Consider the following 27,073-nt stretch of genomic DNA (forward strand, 5'->3'; position numbering starts at 1 on the left):
TCAGTAATTTCAGTAGAAAATATTGCTCATCAAAAATATTGATCAATTGTTACTTGTAACCAGTGTTGGTAAAGAAAACTGGTGTAGTGTGGGGGGAATTTTTGCTGTGCTACAAACAGAGGCCAGACAGGGGCAGTATTGGGCAAAGTGCAGGAGAGGGTTAAATATCCCCCTGAGGAAGCTTGCCTTCTTTATACAAAATCTTCACTTCTGCTTGTCAATAAAATGTCAGAAAAAAAGCTAAGTGGTCATGTGACCATTGTTGCAGTGCTCCTCAACCCCATTTTCCCCTTGGAAAGTACAAATGAGCTGCTGAGGTGACACTTACTCAGTGTGTAGCCCATCTTACCTGAGCGTCTCCTCCAAGCTCTTACTTTTTTCATTTCACTCTTATATTTCTGTCTGCAGGCTTTCAGTTCTCCTTTTTCGTTTTTATATTTCGGGAAGTCGGGTTACATTGGTAAAGTTTGCAATGGTAATCAAAAGGTCAGAGAAAGAGCACATACACACACACACAAACACACACCTGTGCTAATATCATTTCTATCTTTTTATAAGGACAGATGACAGCTGTTGGCCATCTCTAGGTTGGCAAGTTGTGATCATGTTATATGAGTAACTCCTGAAATAGGTGCTACGGATAATAATGGACTTTATTGTTACTCTGCAGGTGGTCCAGCACTAGTGGGCCTAATGTTTATAGTTATTACATTTACTGTGGGCTTTTATTAGATCGCTCGAGTCATTTGAGTGCTGAATATTGCTGATGGTGGAGAAAACTAATGCATAATTTCTGGTTTCAGGAATGATGTAAGAATGTGTAGCTCTTAACTAAGTCCACTGGAGTACCTGCTGAAACGCTGCAAAGGCTGACAGTTTGTACAAAGTTAGAAGATTGTTTATAAGAGACTAATTACTGAGCGTGTGCGGCTCTGCTGGCCTAACTTCGACTGTTTACAGTTCACCTCTGGGGCGACATCTCCCCACTCATTATTTATTAATGGAAATATGCGCTGCTAATTGCTAATTATCTTTAAATTGATGACTCATAGAGGATCCTTTTCCTTAATCAACTCACTGTTTATCTGCTGAATTAAACATGGCAGTAAGCAAAGCCGAATTATGCAATATGACAGACAACGCACTGCTCGGCATTTGCGCGCGCATGTGTGTTTAACAGGACTGAAGGACGGCAGGTGGATGGTGCGCATGCGCAGGTATGTGTATGAACCATTTGAATCTTACTATAAGAAATTCAATGAAAGAAAATAAATCTGTGAGGGTTTGAGTGCTGAGTATGAAACCAAATTGTGCAAATGTATTTTTATTTTATAGACGCCAAACATCAAAGGCCCCATTCCAGTAAGTGAGTTGCCATTGTTCCATCTGGACACCGGACGAGCCTCCAGAAAAAGAAGAAAAACTAATGTGTTAGTAACAGCCTGCTTAGGCAAAGTAAGGGGGAGAAAATGACCAAGTCAGAGAACAAAACAAAAAGTAACTCACAGTACTCACGGTGACTCTGAAAGGCGTGGCAGCGGTGGATGTAGGCTCCATGGAGGGTGTGCTCTTGTCTGAGGACCCTGGCATACTGCGTCGGCGTCCTGTCCTCTCTGGAGGAGACTCTGTGAACAGAGAGAGACCTTAAGCTTTGGCCTTGGAACTGTAAAAAGACATTTGTTCAGTACTCCATTACATAACTGCGTCAAGCCTGGAAACAAATGCAAAGTGCTAGCCCGGCTCTTTATGCGAGTAAACGCAGCAATCAGCACCTCAAAAGCCGACTAATTAACACATATGACACTTGTCACTTTGTGCTGGAAGGTGCATTTCAGGCTTTGGACAGAGTGTCTCCCTTCAGTCCTTCTAATATGCTAAGATACACACAGTACATGAGGGTGGCGGTGAGCTTCTTGCCTCAGCAAGAAAACAATTCAGTGCATTTCCCAATATTTCACAAGAGTGGTGTATGATGCATTTTAGGTCTAACACAGCAAATCGTGCGCAAAAAATCATTTGTTATTGCTCTTAAAACTCACTTGAACTCACTTTCAACACAACTCTGAAAAATCAAGAGACAAAAAAAAAAAAGAAACTCAAAGAGGAAACAGACTCCGAACTGAAATAACTTGGCCCGAGTGTCAAACTGAGCCAAGATCATGCTGCCTGTGTCAAAGGCAGCCCTCTGACACAGCCAGCATGATACAAATAAAGGTTTGGAGCTTGTGGTGCCAAATGGGCTTAAACTGGAGGGATCTGGAATCAACTGAAAACTCTCTACAAAGAAGAAAACAACACACAACAAACTCAAACCTCAACTTAATGCTTTCAACAACTTTAGCTAAGGTCATAACGACGAATGATTTCAGTGTTTGTTCACAGTAGCTTAGTCAAAACATGCATTTTTTTTTTTTTTTGAATGCATGAACATTCAATTTCCAGTTCTTATTTTCCCATCCTTCACATGTTTACTAAACTCATGTGTTACCTTTTTATCATACGTGTCTCTCTTTTGTCGTTTTTCCCTTTGAACCCAGACACAGAGCAGCATAAGATCTAATAAATCATACTGATCTGAATGAGCTTTGAATGTGTTGTGGAGTCAGAAACTGTGAATGTGCGTCGAAGAAGCATATCTGGACAAGTCCAGGAGGAATGTGTGACGTCGAGCCTGCAAGCCCTCACAGATTTCAGACAGCCATCGCCGCAAAGTGCTTCTTTAGCTCATGAACTAACATAATTCCATATTATAAATGGAAAGCTGTACCTAAGTCCATTTTACAACAAACATCTCACATTTAACCAACTGATGGACAGTAAATTGAATTTAATTAAAGTCCAGAGCCACCCTTTATTTCTTCAACTTTTATTCTCGAGGAGCCAGCCTTGGATCTCATTTTTTAAAGTGGTCTTTCTTTTATTTCACTCCAGTCCTTGTACCTGACAGTTTTCAGAGGAATGCTGACCTGTTCAGCCTGCACTAAACTGACAAGTATTTCAATGCAACCTTTGAATAACACGCAATTTGCATGCCTCAGTTTGTTTTGCAGGATGTTTCTCAATATGAAAATGCATAACTTCACATAATCCATTATTGGATTTAAAAAATGAGGACATGGAAGCTTTAAATTTCCACTTTATCAGATGTCACTGAGCAGTCCTTACATTTAAATCTAACCTCTGTTCTTCCTCTCCTGTCCTGTCTTTCTTCAATCTTTCTCCATCTCCAAATGAAGTTATTGCTCACTCTTTTCTCTCCCTGGAAGTGCAGCAGCTATCAGACAAACCTGCACAGTGCTGCAGACCATTTAAAAAGAAAATATAAAACAAAGCTAGAGCAGACAGCGTGCACAACTGGGCCAGAAACAGTGATATCTAAGCACATTTAGAGGTCTCTGTGGGGACATGGCTTCAATTAGGACATGTTAGAGCATTTAAATGAGCTCTAATGAATTAAATTAGCGATAAATGCGTGCGGTTCCACGTGACTTTAATATGGATTAAACATCCTCTCACACACACGCATCATTTTTTAATAGGCGCACTGACCATTTTAGTGAGATTTGAAATGCATAACATCTCCAAATTCTCAACATCTTTATTGGCCACAGTAAAGAAGCAGTTTACAGTTTGACATAGATGCTCATTATGCAGCGTTTACATACCCACTTTCAGGGAAGTTTATATGCTTTGTTGTTGCATCAGTTTTGACTTTAGGATGGTAATATTTCTGTATTTGAATATTCTGGTATGGAAACTGGTTTTGGCTAATTAAGGACTGAAGTGGCCCAGGATTGCTATGACATGCCTAAAAACTGGATCAAATGTGACACATGTGCCTAATATGATATTTGCATTTAAGGCATCTCCTAAAAGACCATCCATACACACACACACACGCGCGCACACATGAGAACACACACTTGGAGGACGTATTTGTCGGCGCTGTCTTTCCTGTTCGCTCATCAAGCTGAGCTGAGCTAAATTAGCTGTCTGCTGTTTGACAGGCTGGTTGACTGTATTAAGCTCACACGGTGAACTGATGAACGAATGGAGGAACAGCACCTACTGCTGCGTGGGGCACGGGCTCGCATCCCGATCCGCACCAAGAGGTGACCGTAAACGCACGTGGTCTGAGGGAATCAAACAGAAATGCTCTGACATGGAGCAAATTCAGATCTCTATAACTGAAACCGCCGATCCGCTGAGCGGTGATCCATTTCTCTGTGAAGGCAAGACAAACTAGCTTAGGGTTAACGCCAAGGAGACATGCAGGGCTTAGAAATGTGCAGGCAGAGATAAGATATCAGAATTAGACTCATCTAAAACCACTATATCTGTACAAAGCAGGGCGCAAGACTCAAGAGGCCTGTCTGTCAAGTGTCAAGCTGAGTCCATATCCAGATGGAAGAGAGCCCGTGTTCAGATAGACGTGATACAAGGGCTGCTTACAGATTCTAAGACCACTGTATGACTTATACTCGTGAGGAGCTGACTGCTGTGGGGATCTATTGTAATGGGACAGCATTTACTTGCTTTTACTCGCGTCCTTGCAGCAAAGATTTTTGCAATATATGTTGCCACGACAACAAATGCATTCAGTCTTTTAAAAATCAGAAAATCATTCATGAGAAAATAGGGTTGATTAAAGTAATCATCAGCACTGACTCAATTAAGTCAGCAGTGTGGATTTCTCCGCTCAACTCAAAAGGGGAAGCTCACACATAAAGACGCACGCAGACACACATCATTTAGCTGTGGACTAATTGCTGTGTGTGTGTGTGTGTGTGTGTGTGTGTGTGTGTGTGTGTGTGTGTGTGTGTGTGTGTGTGTGTGTGTGTGTGTGTGTGTGTGTGTGAGAAACTGCAACCCGTGCTTCCACACGTCTTCAACATCTGCGCGCGATGCATCTCCGCAAAAGCGTGGAAATCTCTCCCCGCTATAACTTGCTCCCGTTTCTAACCCACAAGCAGACGGCGAGCTGTAAACAGACAGTCGCACCCAATGAAATTTAAATTAAAAACACAGATTCCAATCAAAATCCGGAAGAAAGCGATGAAAGAGCTGTGCTGTGCTGCATGTGGCGGCTGGTCTCAGATTGCTGAAACATCTTGCTCGAGGGCTCTGGGGAACTGTTATTAACTGGAGCTATTTTGAGATCTGAAGTTGTGCCTGTGTTTGGGAGCTAAATGCATGGGTGCATTTGTAAGGTCAGAGGATCAGAGGGTCCACAGACAACAGCTATGTTAAAACTTGTGTTACCTAACGAGCAAGTCTCAAGGCCATAAGGTCATATACTGCGTCTTTTCTTCATTTCGTTATCCAGTAAACTGTCTTCCTTATCCCGATGTCATCTCCTTTCTTTTATCCATCCAAAAATTGCTTTACTGTATCAACACCCCCACCCCCAATCTCCTACATCCCTAAAAACTCATACAACCACCTTTCAGTCTACCACAAGAAGTGCCATGTCTGTTTCAGCACCACCCACATTCAGCTTGTTAATGGGACCCTGGAAATAAACTAGTTGACAGCAGAGACAGACACAGTGTAGCCTGGGAGTGAATGTAGTTTACATCTAAATTAGGAATCTTAGACTTTTGGGCAAGAGTTAGCTTTATAGTCAACAGCTGGTTGATAGTGTAGTAATTTCTTCTCTGTGCTTATCTAAGCAAACCTACTGCAGTCTCTAATAACATACTTAGTGCACAGACACAATTTTTCTATTGATTTTTTGTCATTAGGCTGCTGATGAAACACTCAGAGCATTCACAAACTTGTATGGGCCTAGCTGCATTTCTTCTTTCCCATTTCCTTTAGTCTATCAAGAGCTAACCTTCACTCCTCAGATTTGACTAGCACCAATTTCCCAAATGACTGAGGACCGTGGGGGTGGGGGTGTGCAGGATAACTGTAGTGTGATATTTAAAACTCTCATGGAAACAAGGAAAGGAAACAAAAAAAATCCAAATCAGGTAGGCAAATGTCAGACAGACCACTGCTAACATCTAGTCACTCATCAATGTGAGAACAGGTCTGGTGAGGAATATTTCCATACCAACGTACTTTTACTGTGGCCGTACCAAAGTGCTGCTGTTTCACAATGATGCCTGGCTTCTTAAACACACATTGTTCTTTTGCCTGAAGCGGTGTTTTTTTTTTTGTGACCTCGAGGAGCTGCTTGTGCTAAGTGGCTCTGTGATGACTAATGAAACTGTAAGGAAGACGTCGTCGTGCGGCGTTTTTAATCTACCTCCAAATGATGTGAAAAAGAACATTAAGTATCTCCACTCTGTTCTGCCGGAGCTGGTAATTATTCCGCTGTGCTCGGGTGGTTGATTTTTCTTGTCTTTTTTAGTCCCTCTTTGAAAATATGAGTCATCTGTTACATTTACACGGATGCTGCCGTTTCTGTGAGTGAATGAAGCCTTTATATAAGATAACTCAGACGGGGACAATAATGTGTTAGAATTTCCAGCGCTTGGGTCTCTTTGCTAAATCAAAGCAAAGTACACACACACACACACACACACACACACACACACACACACACACACACACACACACACACACACACACACACACACACACACACACACACACACACAAAGCAACATTTGCTTGTTAAATGACACCTGTGGTTTTCTCATAAATAAAGTTTGTGTTTTCATTTATTGTCATCAAAACACACTTTGTGCATATCCTGCTATATAAAAAGATAAACTGAGTGCTTTGAAACATTTACATGAATTATTTAATATTTTGGAACCTGCAGTGTTTCTGTTTGCTCGATGATACTCTGCTCCTTCCCGGCCTTACCTAAAGTATGTGTATGGTTAAGTACACAAATAAGAAAAAGAAACAAAATAGGGACCTGCAAAAATAGTATGGATAAGGATCTTAACTTATCTTAACTATATACCTACATCATCCTACACTCTGTATGAATGACTGAATTTATAAATGCTCATACAGCTAACCAATCACCTGGCTAATGGTTCCTTTTAATTTGAAATTCAATTTGATGTTAATCGCTGCCAAATTACACATTCATAAATGCACATTTTCAAAAAGATAAGCTACACTACCTTATTTTCTTGAAGGAAATTAAACTCTGTGTTGTCACAGTTTATCTTTTAATAATAATTTTTTAAAAAAAGCTTCAGCATTAGCATTTTTTTTTTTTAACCGAGAAGTTGGATGAAATTGTGAAGTGCTAAGTTAGCAAGTGGCATTCATAAACTGTCCGGATGCAACGCACGGAGACTTATATCAGCTAACTAGTGCTAAGTAACTAATAAAGCAATAGAATTTCACCCACCGAAACTGAAGCACAAAATCCAGGGATGGCTTGAACCACACAGCGAGCCATAATATTCCTCAGAAACCCAGCACACACATTAAGGAGGTCCAGTTTAATCACTTGGAGTAGCCATTAAAAAAAAAAAAAAGTTATGAGAGGGAGAAGCTATCCATAGAGGCCAACACTGCATTTCGCACCAGCAAATATGCTGGAAATGCAGCCTCACAGGGCACCAAGAGGAACTGCAGTTTGTGCAACTTCTGTTTTCAACTCCAAAAAGTTTCCCATTAAATACCAGCGGTACAAAAAAACCAAACAAACAAACAAAAAAAAATGCTAATGAGTTCATATGCGATTTGATTCAGTTTAATCATGTGGCCAAAGATGAAAACAACTATGAACACAAATATGAACACAAATATGAACACAAATATGAACACAAATATGAACAGTAAACCAGCTGAAATTTTTAAAAATTCTACAGAGCTGTGGAGCAAGTGGAAACCGATCATTAATATTTAAATATTTATTATAGCCTCTTTAATTAGCATATTTAAACTAGGTTAAAAAAAGAAAAAAAAAACTGCTCACTGCTAATGCGATGAAGGTTTAACTACAGGATCCTGTTATCAGTGTTTCAAGCAGTTTATACCCTCAGGGTCGGAAAATAGCCCCCACAGAGATTGCATAGTTCTAGTGTTATGACAGGAGGGGGGAAAAAAAACAGAAGAGATATCTCTCTCTCTCACACACACACACACACACACACACACACACACACACACACACCAAAATCACAGGCTGTCAGACTGTGTTTACTATGTTCTCTCTACCTGGAAGACTCTCTCCTCCCGGTCCACCCCGGCTCTCATCGCAGGAGCTTCACAAACACATAAATTTTCTGTTTTTCCCCTCAACTAAAAAAGAAGCATTTCTTTGAATAGCTCTTAGTGTTGCAAAAATAACTGTCTGTGGACTGTGAATTTTGTTTTTTTGTTATTATTTTTTTTAGCTGTTTTGTCAGATGTTGTCTCCCTGCTGGAATATCTGACTCCCAGCTGGACAGCGGTCTGTGTAACAGCAGAGGCCCACGCAGGCACACACTGTACCACGGGCACAGCTTTGAGTCGTCAAACTTAATGGCTATCCTTTGTGTGCACAAAGAAACTATAACGCTTTAACGCTGAACTGTGAGGACAACACTGGACTTTTGACCTATGAGATTTGTATTTACTCAGCGCAGAGACGACGGGGTGATAAAGAGGTGCTGCTCCGTCTGCTTGGAGAGAATAAAAGAGAATCATTTCAGCCAACAAAAACCACCAGTGCAGACACAGACAGCAGTCGCTTAGCCGTGACCGGGCACCGAGGTCCGCCCTAAGTCGACCGTGCGTTGATAACACACAAATCAAAGCAGCACAAACCTCAGCTTTCTGTCAGGTTTGTGTAACCAGCCAACCAATAAACAGAGTACAAGCACAGATGCAGGAAGCATCAAGCAGCAGTCAGCTACAGCTGACTTTTTCTTTTCTACAAGCAGCATAAGTCGGTATTCAACAATATCCAAGTGATATCAAGAAAGAGAGGAGCTCTGCTTTGTGTTTAGTTTGGCACATTCTTGCCTTTGTCTGCAGTTTGTTATGGAAAAGCACGGGAGAGGGATGGTGGAGGAGAAGGAGGAGGAGAAGAAGTCGGAGGAAGGAGGAGGAAGTTTGTGTTTGTGCAGAGGGCGACTCGGCAGCAAAATTCCTGTAACTGCCGGCTGGAATCCTACTAACTTCAATAACATCCACTAACCCACTTACACTCACACAGACATGAAGCAAGTATCCCATAATGATCTGACAAGTTACAGGGAAAACCCAAACCTTTGAGCCCCTACCGGTGGCTGTGGGGATATTTTCCTGGCATGATTTGGGTCAACGCGGGGAAAGGGTCACTGCAAATCAATACAGAGCTGCTCTGGGTATGATAAAACAGTTCTGTCCTGATGGGGTGGCCTCTTCCACTGTCACTGAATGATATGAAGAGTATGAAGAGTGGGTGGGGTCGTTATAGCAAGGCAGCCCAAAAGTCCCATGATGTCATTTGTATGCATCTAGCTCCCTCTGGACTCTACCATCAGCCACTAACAGCCTGCAACATCTGTTGGTCTGTAGCCATCTCCCTCGTTGCCGAGTTTCAAAAACTGCATGTTTGATTCTTGTGAAGGAGTCGCTCTCATGACTCATCTAGCGACGTCATTCCCTGGCCAATCAGCGGCATGCAGTCTGCTGATGTCACATTTTCAGCTTGCCTCAGCTCGCTTGGAACTCAGACTGAGTAGGTACTAATAAAAGCACCTGGTACCAGGTACCACCAGCTAATGGAAAACCCTAAAATTCAATAGAGTCGAGCCGAGTAGGTACTGGTGGAAAAGAAGTGAAAGTCAAGGCACCCTGGAGCTCTTTCAGAGGCAAACACTGGGGCACCATATGAAGTAGGGCACTAGGTAGATTTTCCTTTAATGCACAAGGTGAACTCAAACTCCAAGTGGTAATCATTCCTGCATTACTTTTTTATGTGATATTATGAACTGGTTCTCACAGGTTGCTCTGGATGCAGCTCTTAAATTGTGCTTCGCAGTATTTGTTCTCAGTCTCCATGTTTTGTTGATCACAGTATTACATACAGACCTGAGAATAGAAACTACAGTATGAGCTGGGCTGCTTTCAGTGTCTTTAATTGGTCTTTCAGGCACGAGCAGGGTAACAATGGCTAAAAAAACCAAATGCATGTTAGTGAAATATGGCATCATTATGGCATCATTTCCCAACTTCTACTGTCAATTGCGCATTTGTGCTCCTGCACGTACCATAAGCGCACAAGAAAATAACTACGCTCAGTGGCACATACAGTCTGCTGTGTGTTGACAGGCAATAATCTTCTATAGTTCTACAGCTACTTCTCAAAAAAAAAAACTAGCCCCAGTTTGTAATCTGAGTTGATATCTATGGATTAAGGGGGGATTAGCCTGCACCTGTCAGGTTGTTATTGGACTGCATTGTCTGGTCTGTGTCCATGACTCACTGAGCTGAGGGGGAAAAAAGAGGGTAGGCAAAGACACGGACTTCAGAAATGAGACTAAGATCAGAGAGTAATCCCGGGTTAAATACTAAGATGATGTAAAGCGCACTGATGGCTTCACTTCACGGCCGCACTGCTATATTAACCGCCTCTGTTTCATGTCCCTGCTTTCTATTATACGATCTCCAAGGCAAAGCGATACATTATCATCCTCTTCATCCTTTAATACAGAACTGGGGAAGTCAGTGGGAAATATTTTTTTTTTGCCTCTATGTTAATTTCTGCCGTTTCATCTCATATATTCTCCAGACTCTTGACCTGATTGTATGCATCTGAAGAAAATGAAGTGAAAATACTGAAAAAAATCACGTTGTCTATGTTGATTAGTGAGTTTTTTTTTACTAAAACATGACTTTAATCACAGAGAGGAGGCTCAGGAGCAAACTGCAGAAACAGATCAAAGGGCTAATCTGTTTGAGAGAAAACAGCAAAATGATTCCTTCGGCATGGAAGTTGCAGCTGAACCTGGCACCACTTAGCTCTAGCACCCCACCCCACCCCACCACCCCTTCATATTCAAACTAGCTGAACACTTGGGGACACAAAGCATGAACGCAGACTTGTCTGACTTCCTGAGTTTGGGTGGAAATGTGACGTAGGAGTGAGAAAGTGAGTCACCGCGGCTGTCTGTATTGTTGCCAACATGTTTCCTATCTATCAGCCCGAACTCGGTCCTCACTTCCCATCGGTAGATACGAGCGCACACAAACACCCACACGCAGCGTAAACAACCGGACAAAAATCAAGCATGACACAGCAGCACAGATCAAAAGTGTTTCTTGGTAATGACCCATTGAGAATATGATTACGAGCAGTAAGTGTCAGTGGTAATGCATTATTGAGCTGTTATTGAGCAGTTCAAACGCTTTCTTGCAAGCTGCTGCTGCCCGTAACTCTTTCTGTGCTGTTTGATGGTTTCATGCAGTTGTTGCTTATGTGACTGCACTGGATTTGGTTAGTACTCTCAGTGGAGTCACACTTATCCGTCTGTGTACTTGCATACTGGAGTTTACAGTACTCCTTACATTCCAGTTTTATTTAATATAACCCCTTAAGTTTGAGTATGTGTGCTTTATGAGGAAAATATTTAGTTAACTCAACTTGTCTTTTTCAATTTTTCTCTTTACCAAACTTCCTCTGCTTATTTTATTCTCTCTCATTCCCACGCCTGCGTTTCCCCCTCTTTTGTTCTCTTCTGTAGTCCTCTCTCACTTGCTATTGCGGACACACAGAGCCCACTGAGTGATCGCAGGCCGCACTAAACCAAACAAAGACTTGAAAACTTAAACTTGACCTAAATCAAGTTTCCAACTGTGGCTCGTCCCGTTTAAAAAAAAAACTGTTTGCCATTTTGGAAAACACGTTTCTTCACTTACAGTACTTAGTGAGAGTACCACGAGAAATCTTCTAGCGCTGTCATTTTTGTTTAATTTTATTATAAAGCCATTATCCGATTAGCTCAGCAGAGCACAAGATTAGACACAGGAGGGAACGGCTAACACTCGCTTATTAGCACATGTGCCCTGTTTGTTTATCTACACAAAGTATTGTCATTACTGTGTGGTTGCCTGAAAGCCAGGGGAGACACCCTGGTAGCTAGAAAGAACTTTATTATTTAAAAAAAAAAAAACACAAAAAAAACAACCCAACTTTGGTCACCGTATATACTGTTGTGTACATCAATTTCTATTGTAATTTAATGTACTGTAATATTCATTTTCTGACATCTCCTATCTAAAAAGATTGTAGACAGATCAAATCAAGACTGCTTTTTAGATCACCTCATCTAATGTTTTGCAAGAAGTTGAAGGAGAATAGCAGCTATTTCCAACTGGCTTTGGGGTAGGAAACAGGTCATATATAAACTACAACCATAGCATCCAGGTCTGTAAATTACATTAGTGCTTTAAACCTGCATTCTTACTAGAGGGCAGCAGGGGGCGACACCTCTGGTTGCAAAAAGGAAGTGAGATTTTGCACAAGTCTGTCAAAAAAAACCAAAAAAATGGCCACACCCCCCATTTGATTTATGACCTTATTAAGCATTTTACTGATGAGTTTATACTCTCAACCCCTACTTGAAACGCCTACAGTATGTAATCCAACATGCTTTTCACTGCATACAGATGAGAAAGCAGAGTTCTCTATAGTGTCTGGCTACCTTGTAATTGATGTTTGGAGCATGCAGTTCCCTCCTTTTCTCATTCCGATCCCCCTCTCTGCCCGTCACAAAACAAACAAACAAACAAACAAACAAAAAACAAGATGCAAATTGCCAAAAATGTTCAGCTTGAGACGTCAAACAATAATCCCAAAACCATTTTGATTGACATCCAAATCACTACAAATCTCTTACAGTCATACAGTCTGTGAAACAGGACAAGGGTTAGGAAAGTTTAAACTGCTCAAACTAATTTAAAACACTCAGACATCTGAGATGAAAGGAAATCAAAGTAATCTAGAAGAACAGAAAAGAATCGCTTCCTGTGGTGTTTTAGTGATGTTCTGCCAGCTTTAAAGTGCGGAGAGAGAAAAAAAAAACATATGCAGGAGCAGACTGAGATCAATGGATAAAAACACGTCAAGTTATTTCTATCTGGGAATAACTGGCAGATTTGGGTGATACAGAGAAAAAGATACAAACTTTCCATAAACACTCTTAAGGTAAGTCTCATATCCGATATCAGATTTTTACCTGAAAGATATGATGGAAGGAAATGACAGCTCAACCATATAAGGAATCTGCCTACACACACACACACACACGCACGCACACACACGCACACAAGGGACTCAAACTCTAATAAAGTCACCCCCCCACCCCCAACAAAACCATCTCTCTAAGGAGGCTGAAAAAGTTTAGTGAAGTCACCTTTAAGAAAAACTTTTTTTTTTACTTTCATTCTTTAAAGCTGTTATGTAATACACAAAGACTCTGACTGACACAGAAGACACAAACGAAGGATTCGGCTGTGGAAAAAAAAAAATGTCATTATTCCAATCAGAGGACAATTTAGATCGAGGTTTCTGATTGCAGCGGGGGTTTCGACGCACACAAGTCAGAACAGGCAGCACTGCTCTCCCTCTCTCTGACATCCTCTTTCAGATGAGCCGTAATTTTGTATGTAAATGTCGCCGACCCTGGCAGAGAAGAGGAAACAGATCCAGAGCGCTGCAAGCGCGAACCTTCCTGAATTTTTTTCCATTCACAGATAACAATGCGCAGACAAGCGCGCGCTCAGAAAACAATAACGCGTGAGCTCACGCGGCTGCCGTCTGATGTGCGCCACTGACGGCGCGATCGTCGACTTACTCGAGATTATAGTGTGAACAAAAAGTACTCTTTTGTTTCGCGCTCTGCTGCTGGGCCTCACATATGAGACACGTTTCAGCAAAAGCGAATCATCTTGCTTCAGGCACAGTGAAGTGTTTACCAGAGAGACATATTTTATTTATTTTTTTTTTGTCTTTTTCTTTTCTTCTCCCCACAGATCTCATTACAGTGAATTAGAGAAAACTTACCATGTGGGTGCAATTTTATTTGTTCTATGGTAATAAAGTCATTTTGGAAGAAACTGGAGAAAGCATGGCTGATGCAGATGTCTTATTTAGACGTTTGAACCATCTGGAGCAGCAACAGAATTCATTCGGGGTCCTGCTTTTGGCTGAATGAAAATACTGGGTGTTAAATTTATAATAAGAGAGAAAAACTATGCGGCTATTCTGTTACTAAAGACTCCGTTACTTGCTAAATAACAATATCCCATTTTGGTGACAGACAGGTGATTCAAACCTTTGGACAATTTATGAAGAATTGGCTTGTTTCAGTGCCTAGGGAGAGTGTGCAGAAGGGGGCACACAAGACCCTCACTCACACGCGGCGAAGGCACAGATGTCTACTTGCACTGTTTGCACACTGGCACAATCTGACATCACAAAGACTATGTACTACATGGGTGGCGGTTTAAAGACCAGCTAACGCCCAATCCAGCTTCATCAGACATTTGTGTTCCCACACGCACCTGTGTCAGGTGACATGTTGAAAAGTTCAGGGCTGCAGTGCATGTATGAAAACAGCTGTGCAGTGGGTGAAAATAGCTTCATGTTGCATGCACGGTCAGAACAGTGGAAGTGAACTAAAGCTGCGGGCTGAAACAATGGGCTGAATTCTTTGCAGAAGTAGGAGGCGAACTGATCCCTTCCACAAATTATTTATTACATTCTGGCTGCTTTCAGAAATGAAAAGTACATCTTTGGTTCAACAGGAGGTGGACAACAAGCAAAGTGGAGCAAAAACACTGACATCCCAGCACCTAGTTACACTGCATGTAAACACGTAGCCTGATTTTAGATGTAATCAGATTGAATTAGGTTTAAGATGGCTAGCAATTTTATTTCATCTCACAATATACATGCACTGGACACTTCATTAGGTACACCTTGACTTCAGACCTTCCATAATCCTTCGTGGCATAGAGTCAACAAGATGCTAGAATAGAGAGCATCACACAGTTGCTCCCAAATTTGTCGGCTGCACATCCACGCTGTAAATCTCCTGTTCTACCCCGCCCCAAAGGTACACTACTGGATTGAGATCTGGTGACTGTGGAGGCCATTTGAGTACAGTGAACTCATTGTTATGTTCAAGAAACCAGTTTGAGATGATCTGAGCTTTGTGCGTTATCCTACTGGAAGCAGCCATCAGATGACGAGTACACTGTGTTTATAAAGGAATGGAGACGGTCATATATGATACTCAGGTAGACTGTGGCATTTAAATGATGTACAGTTGGTACTATGGGGCTCAAAGAGTGCCAAGAAAATATCCACTACACTATTACACTGTGGCCCTATGTTCCACAGGGTGCCAACAGGCATAAGTCAAGTAAGTCACTATTATACCACCACCACCTGCCTGATCTGTTGATACAAGGCAGTTTGCCATGTGGTCATACTGTTTATGCCAAATTCTGACCTTACCTTATCTGAATGTCACTACAGAAATCTAACCTTGTCAGCCCAGGCAAAGTGTAGCACCAGTTTCCTGTTCGTGGCTGACAGAAGAGGGATACCTGATGTGTGCTTCTGCATACCTTGGCGATACTGAGTGGTTATCTGAGTTACTGTTGCCTTCCTGTCCACTCAAAGCAGTCTGGCCATTCTCCTCTGACCTGTGGCATCCAGAAGGCATTTTGAACCAGAGAAGTGCCGCCAACTGGATATTTCTGATGCTCCGTTTGAACTTCAGCAGGCCGTCTTCACCATGTCTACACGCCTAAATGCACTGAGCTGGTGCCATATGACTGGCTTACCAGATATTTGCATTAACAAGTGGTTAAACAGGTGCAGCTAACAAAGTTGCCTGTTATTCTTCTCACTGTATGTATTTAGCCCTACATATACACCAGCAATGAATTTAGAAGCTCCTTCTTTTCAAATCTACTTCATGAGACAGAAGTGGGAATATAACTTCAATACTGCTGGCTTTTTTATTAAAATATGACCACTACGACCAACATCCAATCTGCTCACAACCTGTCCTTCCCCGTCTCTGTGCCACCATATCAATGCGCAGCCTGTGTGTAAAAAGTTTTTGTGCGAGGAGCATGCACTTAGCCGCAAAAGATCAAGGCAAAGTGTGTTTGCGTGCCCCTTTGTACTTAAACTGGATGCATGTGTGTGTGTGTGTATGTGCGCTCTTTGGAGGAGTGAATGACACAGAGTGGAGACTTCAAAGCATCTCTTTCATCAGCTGGAGCGAAGACATACAAAGCAGGCACCTACACATTGCGCTTGTCTCGCTCTCACGGTCAGGTCTGGGTTTGTCTGTCTCTTGCTATAGAATCCAAGGAGCACAAACGCTGCTAAGTCTCAGGAGCAGTGAGAGAGCCAGATGTTTGTTTGTTTTTTAACTACCTTGACTTCAGAAACTTTGCATCATAACTATGGCAGAAAAACACATATGTAGCAGTATTCTTCATATCCTGGTTGGCATGTTCCTGCAACTCACTTAGAAGAAGAAGAAGAAGAAAAAAAAATCAATAGGCTGAAGATTTCAGAGATAATTCTTTCCTCTTCATTCAAGTAATGTTGGCAAAGCCTTGGGGGCAGACTTATCACTATAACCTTGCAGTTCAAACACTGCTGTTACCACTAAGTAAGGCAGCACAGAGAAGCAGAAAAGCAGGAAAGTGAACACACACACTGCTCCAGGACACAGACTAGCAAAAAAAAAAAAAAAAAAAATGCAGTTATGCAGTGCAGAAAACTAACCAACAGCCTTCTGTGGTTGCTAATAACTAAAAATACATGCAGGCAAAGTGGCCAAACAGGGTGGATGGAATTCAGCAGGTTCACACTGAACTGTGAGCTTTCAAGCTTTGATGGTGAAATGTGAGAGCAGCATCACTTTGTGTATTAGTTACAGCAAAGTGTCAACTGGCAAACTTCTTCTTAAGAACACAGAAGCGGGAGCCACACTGCACGCTTGTTACAAAGACTAAAAATAATGCCATCACAAGAGAAGCTCTCTCATGAGCAATGCAGAAAAGAGGTACTTAGAGGTACTTAATTAGAAATGAGGAACTGCCACAGATTACAGAAATATGAACATTAAATGAGAAACAAGTCAGTTTCGTCCAAACAACTCTGGTGTTTAAATAAAAAGTCTGTACTTGCAAACTGTGGTGTACATGAGACTAAAACTGCTGCATGCTGAGTTTTTTTTTTTTTTTTAAGCAGTTGTAGTATTTATTACCCCTGCTGGCAGACGGCCTGGTGCGGCTGCGTGACCGGCTTCGCTGACGCTGCAGTCGGGATTTGCCCAGGAATCTGTAGTAGTATGAGGGTCTCCCAGATCCCTTTCTCGTAATTCCAGCCATGGTGCGAGTTCCCACTCTGAATCCACCACAGATTCGATATCTGAACAGCACTGAAATCAAGCCCTCCTGACGTGCTATCAGTGCAGATAAACGTGAGGTGAAGTTTTCATGGGCTACAACTCAAATATGTGGCAAATTTCACCTGAGAGTCCTCTTGCAGACATTCACACCTACTTAAGTCCTCATGGGTAGTTTTAGGTTAAATCCCCTCCACTGTGAAACCATTTCCCACTGAAGAAAGAGAAGATTAAGCCATCAAACATCCACTTCAGTTCAATACTTGTGTCTTGTCCCACAAGCTCAGATTACTGCTCTGAAGCTCTGAGCACTCCCCCTCAAAGTTTCCCACACTGAGATCCCAAAGGCATGATGTCCGGAATAGTGTGAGCGTGTATCCTGAATGACAGGAAAGCTGTTCCTGCTCCCAGTGCAAGAGTGCACTAAAGGAATTTTATAGACAGTCACAAAGCCAATTCCTCATATTCATACAGCAGTAAAGGAGAACCTCCTAACACAGTTTACATACAATCAAAACCACTATCTTCACCTCCTGGAACTCAGTCCTGTGAGTGTAGAGAAGAAAACATGCTATGTGGTTCAGAACAACAGGGACAAAAGTTTGGGATGCCTAGAAAACAGGCACAGAGGCAGCCTTCAGTGGAATGGAGTTAACAAGACAGCGTGTTTCAGTTCCCACCCACAAACAAACTAAGCTGCTACAGCCTCCTGAGACCTTATGTCCTCTATCGTGGTCACAAAAAAACAGTTACAATGAAAGATACTTTCCCCCCCCCCCTCAGTTCTCAGGAGGTTAAACACTCAGACAAGACAAAAGCCAGAGCAGTAAACAAATCTTGCTTATAAAACATCACAACCCCTGACGCTCAGTGGCTCCAGATCCGGTCTTACTCTTGTTCCGGGTTTTACAGTTCAGCCACTAATTTGCCTTCATAAGCAAAAAAAAAAAAAAAGAAAAAAAGAAAAAAGCATGCCTGGGAGTAACAGCCTATCAGAAGCAAAATAAATAAGCTATAAAGAGTGTTCTGAAGAAGACAGACCATAGTCCACAACTAAACACAATGGAACAAATGCACAGATGCGTGCACATTAGGGGTTAATTATGGCAGCTGTTGTTGCTTCTTTCTGACCTCACATACAGCTGATTCATGCTCTCCAGCTGGATTTTCTGGAGCAGCCAGTCCTTTACAAACTGACCGTTTTTCACACTCCATCAGTTGTAGATGGTTTTGTTACATCAGGATGATTTATCTCAAATAATTGTGAGATACTGAGAAACCCTTTGAAACAGTTACAGGCATTTTTTTTTATTGAATACCTTAGAGAACCATTGAGATATTGACACAACACCAAAAACTTTAATGATGTAATGCGTTTAAATGGAACAGGTTCCACCTGTCATTCCTCATGTTGCTAATCACTAGCAACCCGTTTAGAACCACTGATACTACTTTCATGATGTTGGAAGCAGTTTCAAAGGGGATCTAACTGTGTGCTTGTTTAAATATGTTAAAATAAAAATAAAGAGTATACTAGTTGTGTCCCAAAGCTTTCACCTGTCCCCATTAAGGTTGTCATTTTGTGAAGCACAGCACAGCTTCCAGCATTCCTACTCCGGAAAATTATGTTTTTTTGACCAGCTGCACTTCCATCTCATCCACTCTGTCAAAACAGCCATCCTGAAACTTGAATTTTATTTGGCTGAGTCACAGAGAGCAAACAGGTTGGGTGATGAGCAAATACTGTACTGGTGTGGCCAAAACAAAACTCAATGGGACGTGGTGGCCACAGTGTAGACAATTTACCCCCAGTGTCCTTTCTGAAAAGCCTCAGGGCGCTCGCAACAACAGCAAGACACACTCGGGTTTATATACCATGAGTTCTTCCACTGATTATTGCTGCTTGGTCTCTGCATTGCAGCTGGAAATCCAATTTTTGCCACCGGTTATGATCCTCTACATGAAAGCTGGGTTACTGACGTCTGTGGTGAAACTGCATTGGTTTTTCAAGTGGTCAGAGAAACTCAGGGGAGCAATCTGAAGAAGCAGGAACACTCACGGCTAGAGCTCGGCTGACTTTTAAGACCAATACCAATACCGATATATGATGACTTAAAAATCCAATATTCTGATATATTTTTTCACACATAACATAAATAGATTTCACTGAAGTCTGTTATGTGCAGTTATTTATTTACTTGTTTATACTTTGAGCGATCAGCTGATTGTTGTGCTTCCAAACACACATGTTGCCAATAGAGAAGTTGAAGTTGTTGGACAAACACATCAACACCTATAACATATCTGAAGGGCGTTTCTCCTGTCTCTTCTTTACCTTTAAAATTTTCATTTATAGGCTATTATAAATGCTGATACCCATATATTAGCAAATACCTAATATTGGTGGATAATAACAGCCAATCAGTCCGGCTGTCGCCCTAGCTGTGCAGCACTACACAAAGACCTGGCCTTGAAGAAGAATGTGGCTGAATTCCAAAACTTTTTGACTATATCCTCATAATTAAAAATTGTAAGGCAGATGAATCCCAAAAGTAAAATTGCTTCACAACTCCACTCATTTAAAAACAGCCATTATATGCAGCTGGGAACTGAGTAAAACTTTAAAAGTTATGTTAAACCTATTATGAAAAGGGCATTTTCAAGATACCTAATCACAAAAACCACAAAAAAGCAATGTGCCCAATCATAAACAAGAGCTCAAAAAAAGGTCGATTTTAAAAATTCTTGTAATCAAGGTCTGCCACGGCTTCTAAGATGAATGGATTTCTGTGTTGATTGTACCTAATCATAGTCTTCCTCTCGTATTCTCTCATTCTCTCTCTCTGTAATACATTTCCTTCCTTCAGTGGCTGCTCAATTGTTCGCTGTGATGATGCTTGTTGCTAGTGAGAGCAGTGGGGACCATAACGCTGCACGTGAAAAGAGTTTCTGTCTTTACCCCAGTCCATAAACTCCCATGGACAGAATGTAGCAGTGTGCGTACGTGTCTGTATGTCTTTAACATAGGCTAATCATTCCCCTGGTCCCACAGAGAGTATTTAGCAAGTATACATCACTCAGTATCAAGCCGGAGCCTCCTGCTGCTAAGCAGAGGGAATGCACAGTGTCCAGGCTTTGCACTGCTGCCACTGAACTCATGGACAAAAAGCACTCTCAAAGGTGAAAGCAGTCATATACACAAAATATCTCTAGTTTTAAGAACCTAGTCCGTAAGGTTACTGAATATATGGCAGCTGAGTGTTATTCATACACACAAAAGAGGCGCGTGTAAGCCCTGACCCTTTTCTATTTATTTCAAAGCAGATTGATCTTGCCAGCATGATAGTCACTGTGGGAATAGCTACCTACAATGAGTTCTTGTTTGACCGGCCAGGAGTTTATAGACGGCCAGAGCAGAGAAACGCGGTCATAGAGAGTTCATGTACAGCTGGTGGCTCCCCTTTGCCTCGATGATAAACACACCAGTGGGCATTGAAAGGGCCAAAAAAAAAAAAAAAAAAAAGGCCAAGAAAAAAGTAAACCACAGGCTTCTGTTTTATTGTTTGTACTGGCTGCAAACTCTTGTGGTATAACCTTTAGTGTGTATTAATGAATACTGAAAACATTACAAGAATAATAATAATAAAAAAACACCTCCAGAACAAAATGCAGATAAATTTGAGAAGAACACAGCTTTAAAAAGAGATCAAGGCAGAGTTCCCCCAGTGGCAACTTAATTTAGAATTACAAAGTGCTTTATTAACAAATCTAATACTCAATCCCTCCCAAATAAAGCCTGTAGCATGACTGATCAGGATATGTGCCATGTTTACTTTTTGATTTATTGTCACATAGCTCTCTTAAGTTCCCGCCACAGCATTTGGGCATTTTATCAAATTGAGGTCGACAGATGATCGGGCCATTCCAACACCTTCATTCTTTTATTTTTCAGCCACTCTGTTGTAGAGTTGCTGCTGTGCTTGACCCAATTCCAGCCAAGCTTTAGCTGTCAGACAGATGGCCTCACATTTGACTCTAGAATACTTCGGCATACGGAGGGGTTCACGGTCAACTCGGGGACTGCAAGGTGCCCGTTTCCTGTGGCCGCAAAACAAGCCCAAATCATCACCCCTCCGCCGCCGTGGCTGACAGCTGATGTGAGGTGAAATGTGGTGCATTATGGCCCCAAAAATCTCCATTTTGGTCTCATGTGTCCAAAAGACGTTGCTGCTGGAGTCTTGCGGTCTGTTCAGATGCAACTTTGCAAACCTAAGCTGTGCTGTCATGTTATTTTTAGACAAAAGAGGCCTTCTCCTGGCAACCCTTCATAACAAGCCGTACCTATTCAGTCTTTTTCTGATTTTACTGTCATGAACTGAGGCCTGGTGAGTCTGACCTGTAGCTCTTGGGTTTTTAAACACACACTTGCTCCAGATCAGCAAATTACCAAAATCTCTGCTTTTATAGAGTTGGTCAAGTGCATTTGATTAGAAGTTTTTTTTCAAGTTGTAGTGACTTTTCTTCCAATTTTCTAAGTGCAGATGCTTCAGGAAAATTCTAGAGCCTTTTTAGATTACACGGAGCTACGCGTTAGCTGTTTTTGTTAAAAATAGCATAAATTCTGAAAACTGTCAGCTCTGTTCAGTCTACTTGAATATTTGAATGTGCATCATAGGGCTCATGCAGATATGCAGGTTTCTTTACGCTCTTTTTTTGACAGCCTTTCCCTGAAAGCCAACAATCACTAGCAGGTATTTAAGTGGCCATTTTCCAGTCAGTCAGCCAACTGAATTGATTATTCTCAAGAGCAGCAGAGTGGAGAAGGCTTTTTAAACAAAAAGTCCTGCAGTGTACAGACAGAGTAATGATTCAATCTATCATGATAAATGTATTCCACCGGCTGTACTGACTGTACAGGCCATTAGGGGCACTGAGAAGGAATTAAGCAAGAGTCAAAAAAAAGGAGGTTTGCAGGTAAACTCACGCAAAGCCTTTGTGTTCCTGTGCTTGACCATCAAATGATGGGCTCAACAACAAGTGTTTGATGTAAGAGGGCGTATTACAGCAAATGAGGGTAAATTATTCTATTCACTCAAACACAACAGTATAATCCTTTAGAAAAAGCTCTGAAAAACCTGTGATGGCTGCTATCTGAGAGAAAATAAACCTGGGAGGAGTGAAAACATCACACTGGGAATCTGAAGTTGAAGAGACTGGGGAAAGAATCCACATGGTAGCAAACACGAAAGAAAAAAAAAAAAGAAAAGTAGAAGTGAGTCCAGCTAGCACTAAGGAGTAATATTTCACTCTGTTTCTTTACAAGTTTCAGTCAGCTTCTCTCCTAACCTTGACTTACCAAGAGTATTGTACTTGAAAGAGCGTAATGAGCAAGGCATACTAAACCGAAACACTCAGTGTTAGGATGGTAGGAGCGATGGCGTTTCAGAGTTCTGAAAGTGAGACCTAAAACCCAGAAAGGCACTGAGAAAGTCTGCCACGCTCTAAATTACTGCTGCTCTGAAAATGGAACTTATTCCACTTTCCCCGCAAACAAAAAAGACAAAGAGAGAGACGTATTGATTCTCAGCACAGCCCACTCTATTCTCCCCACACAGATACAGGGTCTAACGCAGAGAGGGAAACATAGTGGCTATTAAACCTGAAATACAGCCAGCCATTAGAGCAAAACATCTCAGATGGAGTCACGGGGATTAGACAGCTCTAAGAAAGCATAAAGATTCAAGGACTGAGTGTCTCATTCATCTGGAAATAGAAAAACACATTAGTATGGATTACAAGCAGCGGATAGGCCAAAACTGATTGCGACTGCTGCTGCTCGAGTCTCCTTGGGGAGATCATAGCTTATCCTCTAAAAGACAACTTGACTTTATTATATGTAATAAAGTCACTTCTGATTTGGTGTAAACAGCAACCAACTTGTCCTACAACTAAGTGAGGAAGTCAAGTTTATTTATGTGGTGCTTTTCAGAACAAAAGCCACAAACTGCTTTACAATCTAAAATAAGGCACAACAATTAAAATGCTATAAATAGATAAAACGAAATAAAAGCAAGCAGGCACGGGCAGGTTTAAACTTTTCCTTAAATCCAAGCTGTTTGGTAAACAAAACCTGTTTTCTATCATAACTAGGTAGTTATGTCTGCAGTTTTATCTATACTATGCACAGTATTTATAATGTAGTCATTATTCTTTGTGCAAAACATAGCTGTAATATACAGCACTTAGATACAAATGTAGCCTATCAGCCAAGGCAGATCAAACATGTATCAATACTGCCCCCTCCTGGAAAACATGGTAATGTACAACTCAGTGACGCAGCGACATCACTCTGTTGAGCCACTTCAAACAGTCAATAGGGCAGCTGTTTAGCCTTAACTGATGCAAGCACATACAGGAGGGATCTCAGTGACCATATACTAAAACATGTTTGTCACAAAACTGCTAAAACTGTATATTTAATGTACAATCTTTATTTCTTTTTGGTTGCATTGGTTTTACCCTTTTAATTTATCACCTTTATCTCAATGTGGCATATGGATAATAAGGGTGATCAGTGTATTTATGATGAATCGGTCTGTTCATTTCCTCTGGTGCTTCAATGTTGCAGATTTTTGTCTGTGTTGTTCATGTGGTTCCTGAGGGGTGGGGAGGGTGGAGCTGGTGGTAGTGGCCGTGTTGTCCTGGATATATTGATTTTTTTTGGTTATTTATGTTTTTTCCCTACACACATTGGCTTATTCCTTTGGAGCATTTGGGGTTACTTCATTTTTTTTTTTTTTTCATTCCAATATTAATTACTTTTCTGACTTTTAAGCACAGTCTTACCTTTGGGTTGAACATTTAAAGAAAGAAAAAGTATTGTTTATCATGATATGCAGGCACAATGCAAAATATCCTCATTAGGTGACATAGTTCAATTTACAGCATCATAATTATGAATCTGCACAAACAGGGGGAACCATGAATTACAAAACTCCGACAGTTCGATGTGTCCGATGTGGACGGTGGGATTTCTGCTACCATTCTTCTTCCTCTTCTTCTCGTGGCTGCTCCCTTTAGGGGTCGCCACAGTGGATCATTTGCTTCCATCTCAGCCTGTCCCCACCTAACACCAACCCTCTGCATGTCCTCCTTCACTACATCCATGGACCTCCTCTGTGCTCTTCCTCTTCTCCTCCTGCCTGGCAGCTCTGTCTTCAACATCCTTTGTCCAATATATCCACAGTCCCTCCTCTGCACATGTCCAAACCATCCCAGCCTTGCCTCTATAACTCTGAATATATCAGAGTCCCTCTGATGTACTCATTTCTAATCCTGCCCATTCCGGTCACTATACCATATGTAGAGCAATTGAGTCAGCTGATGCAGAATTTCTCTTTGAACGCATTCTAGTTGTGCTGCTGTAGTGACAGACTGCTTACATCTATCCATGCTTTCTTTTCTTCCTCCTCTTATTCATGTCTCCCACTCCCTCTTGGCCTGAGAGTAAAAGGCCAAATTGCAGAATGTCCTGTCCCAAGCAGAGCTCATTATACAAGCCTAGAGACAGAAAGAGAACAGGCGAGCCTGTGTGACACCGTTGGCCAGAGACAGATATGCAAGATGGAGGAGGAGGAGGAGGAGGAGAAGAGATGAACTCCTCTTAGCTTTGATTAGAGGAATAAAGAGAACAAATAAGTAGTGAGGAAGAGAGAGAGATGAGAGAGATCTCACTTATGAAACAACCACTTGAGAGAAGCACAGAAGGACCTTTGACAATGTTGTCTTCAAATGTAATATTAAATGCCACAAGGGGCACATGCATAGTCATATTCATTATCTAAAGTAACAAGCGACTGCTTTCAAGCTCTTTCCAGAAGCAAGTCTCGCCACTAAGCAGCCTTTGTGGTAACTTTGTGCTTATTTTGAAGCCTCTGTTAAATGAATGATGACGGCGACATTGAAAAAAAAGAACTAAAGAATAACAAGATTGCTACACTCCAGCTTCTTTCACACCAGGAGAACCGCCACAAATGCCTTTATGAAATTCTTCTATAGATCCATGTCTCTGCTACTCTCTGTCTCCTCAGCAGGTGTCTGGCCCTCCCTGAGCCTGGTTCTGCTGGAGGTTTCTACCTGTTAAAATGGAGTTTTTCCTTCCCACTGTTGCCAAGCTCTTGCTCTTCCCCGAAGACATTCAAGATATTGGATGTACAACTATGGTACAGACAGGCTGATGGACAGCAAAACATGCCTCTATCACCAAAATTACTTGAAGATGAAACAAAAACTAAACTGCTTTCAAAGAAAACTGAACTGTAGTCCTACTGCAAATACAATACTGTACATTACAAACACAAATGCCTGTCACCACTTAAATACAAGTAAAAGCCCTATATGAGCAAAAAGATGATGTCACAGTGACTACACCTAATTGACTGGATATTTCAAACTTGCTGTGCTTACTAATCAGCACCAGAAATACTAGTTGGTTAAACTATTTAATCCTAATTCTCTTAAGTGCAACAGCAGCTGCATAGATCTATGATGTTAGGATGATTTTACCTGCCTAAATCACTGTGGTAACTTATGCTGACCACATAATGCAATGTAGAGTCTCTGTTGGGGGGAAATGTGTTTTATATGCGCAAGATGTACCTTACTGACATCGTGAATGAAACCCAGCTGTGAAGTTACAGAGGAGAAACTGTGCACGTATTAATTTGGCGATTTAGGAACTGTATAAATGTTTTTAAACCTGATTCTAATCTGCTGCTAAGTCTCTTTTACAGTGTTGGAATTGCAGCTACTGGCACAGAGCGCACACCGAGAATACCTGCTCAGTGAGTAAAATGAATTTCACTTTGATCTAAAGCAGTTTCCACATCTCCATCATCAGGCTGCGGGAAAATAAACTTTAATGTTTAAATGGATGCAGTTTGCAGTGTGCAGCCGTCGCATTAGAAATAAACAGCAGCACTGAGAGGCCGCTTGGCGTTAAAATAATTAACTGGAATTAAATGTTCATTTTACCGCTCTCTGTTCCTAAATCACCAGATTGCCAATTGTCTGCGGCGTTGTTCTCTCGTCTTATTTGCAGCAGCGTTGCATTTTACTGTTACATTTTTATGTTTTATCACCATTTTATCATCTGATAATGTCTCTGACATTTTCCGTGGAATAAGAGTCATATGATGTGTGAAATACCCTTTCTTATGAGCGCGCACAGAGCCTGAAGCAGAAAGCCCCACTTAACAGAGAAAGTTGACAACAACCACTTTGATACCAGCTATCATCAGCTATCATTAGGTTTTGAAGATTTGTGCATCTGTTTTTTAATACTTGAGACAGTCTACATGACTGTGTTCAAGTGCTGCTTATTTAGTAATATCTATTCTGAATATAAAATGTGCCCCTGAAAAAAAAAAAATCCCCTCCATATTATAATCACATGAAAGTCTAACTCTGAAACTAATAAAAACAGAACTGAAACTCTGGAAACTGAGTGAAGGGAAACTGAACTGAAAACCAGAACTCAAAAAAAGAATGTATAATAATTAGATCCAAGATGGCAACAAGTACCGTAAAGAGTAGAACGTGTAATCTGCAATGCCACTGTTGTGTATTTGTAACTCGCTAAATAAGACATACACAGAGAAACCAACCACGCTCTATCCATGAACATGCTGCAACAGCGTTTTTAAAGCACAGAAAAAAAATCAGCTATTGCTTTCCATTCATGCCTG

The 27,073-nt window shown here is 41.4% G+C and overlaps 1 protein-coding gene across 4 annotated transcripts in view; it reads right to left on the reverse strand.

Annotated features, from left to right (window-relative positions):
- LOC115789189 (disabled homolog 2-interacting protein) overlaps window positions 1–27,073 on the reverse strand; it is a 124,317-nt gene that overhangs the window by 72,502 nt on the left and 24,742 nt on the right. For 3 of the 4 annotated variants that reach the window (XM_030742473.1, XM_030742471.1, XM_030742472.1), the window contains exon 2: window positions 1,507–1,625. In XM_030742473.1, coding sequence (XP_030598333.1) covers window positions 1,507–1,625 — 119 coding nt within the window. Of the gene's footprint in view, window positions 1–1,506; window positions 1,626–17,186; window positions 17,290–27,073 lie in introns of those variants that run through there. The other variant, XM_030742470.1, reaches the window with a different exon arrangement.

This window comes from Archocentrus centrarchus, chromosome 12, assembly GCF_007364275.1.
Source record: "Archocentrus centrarchus isolate MPI-CPG fArcCen1 chromosome 12, fArcCen1, whole genome shotgun sequence".
NCBI classification, from domain to species: Eukaryota; Metazoa; Chordata; class Actinopteri; order Cichliformes; family Cichlidae; genus Archocentrus; species Archocentrus centrarchus.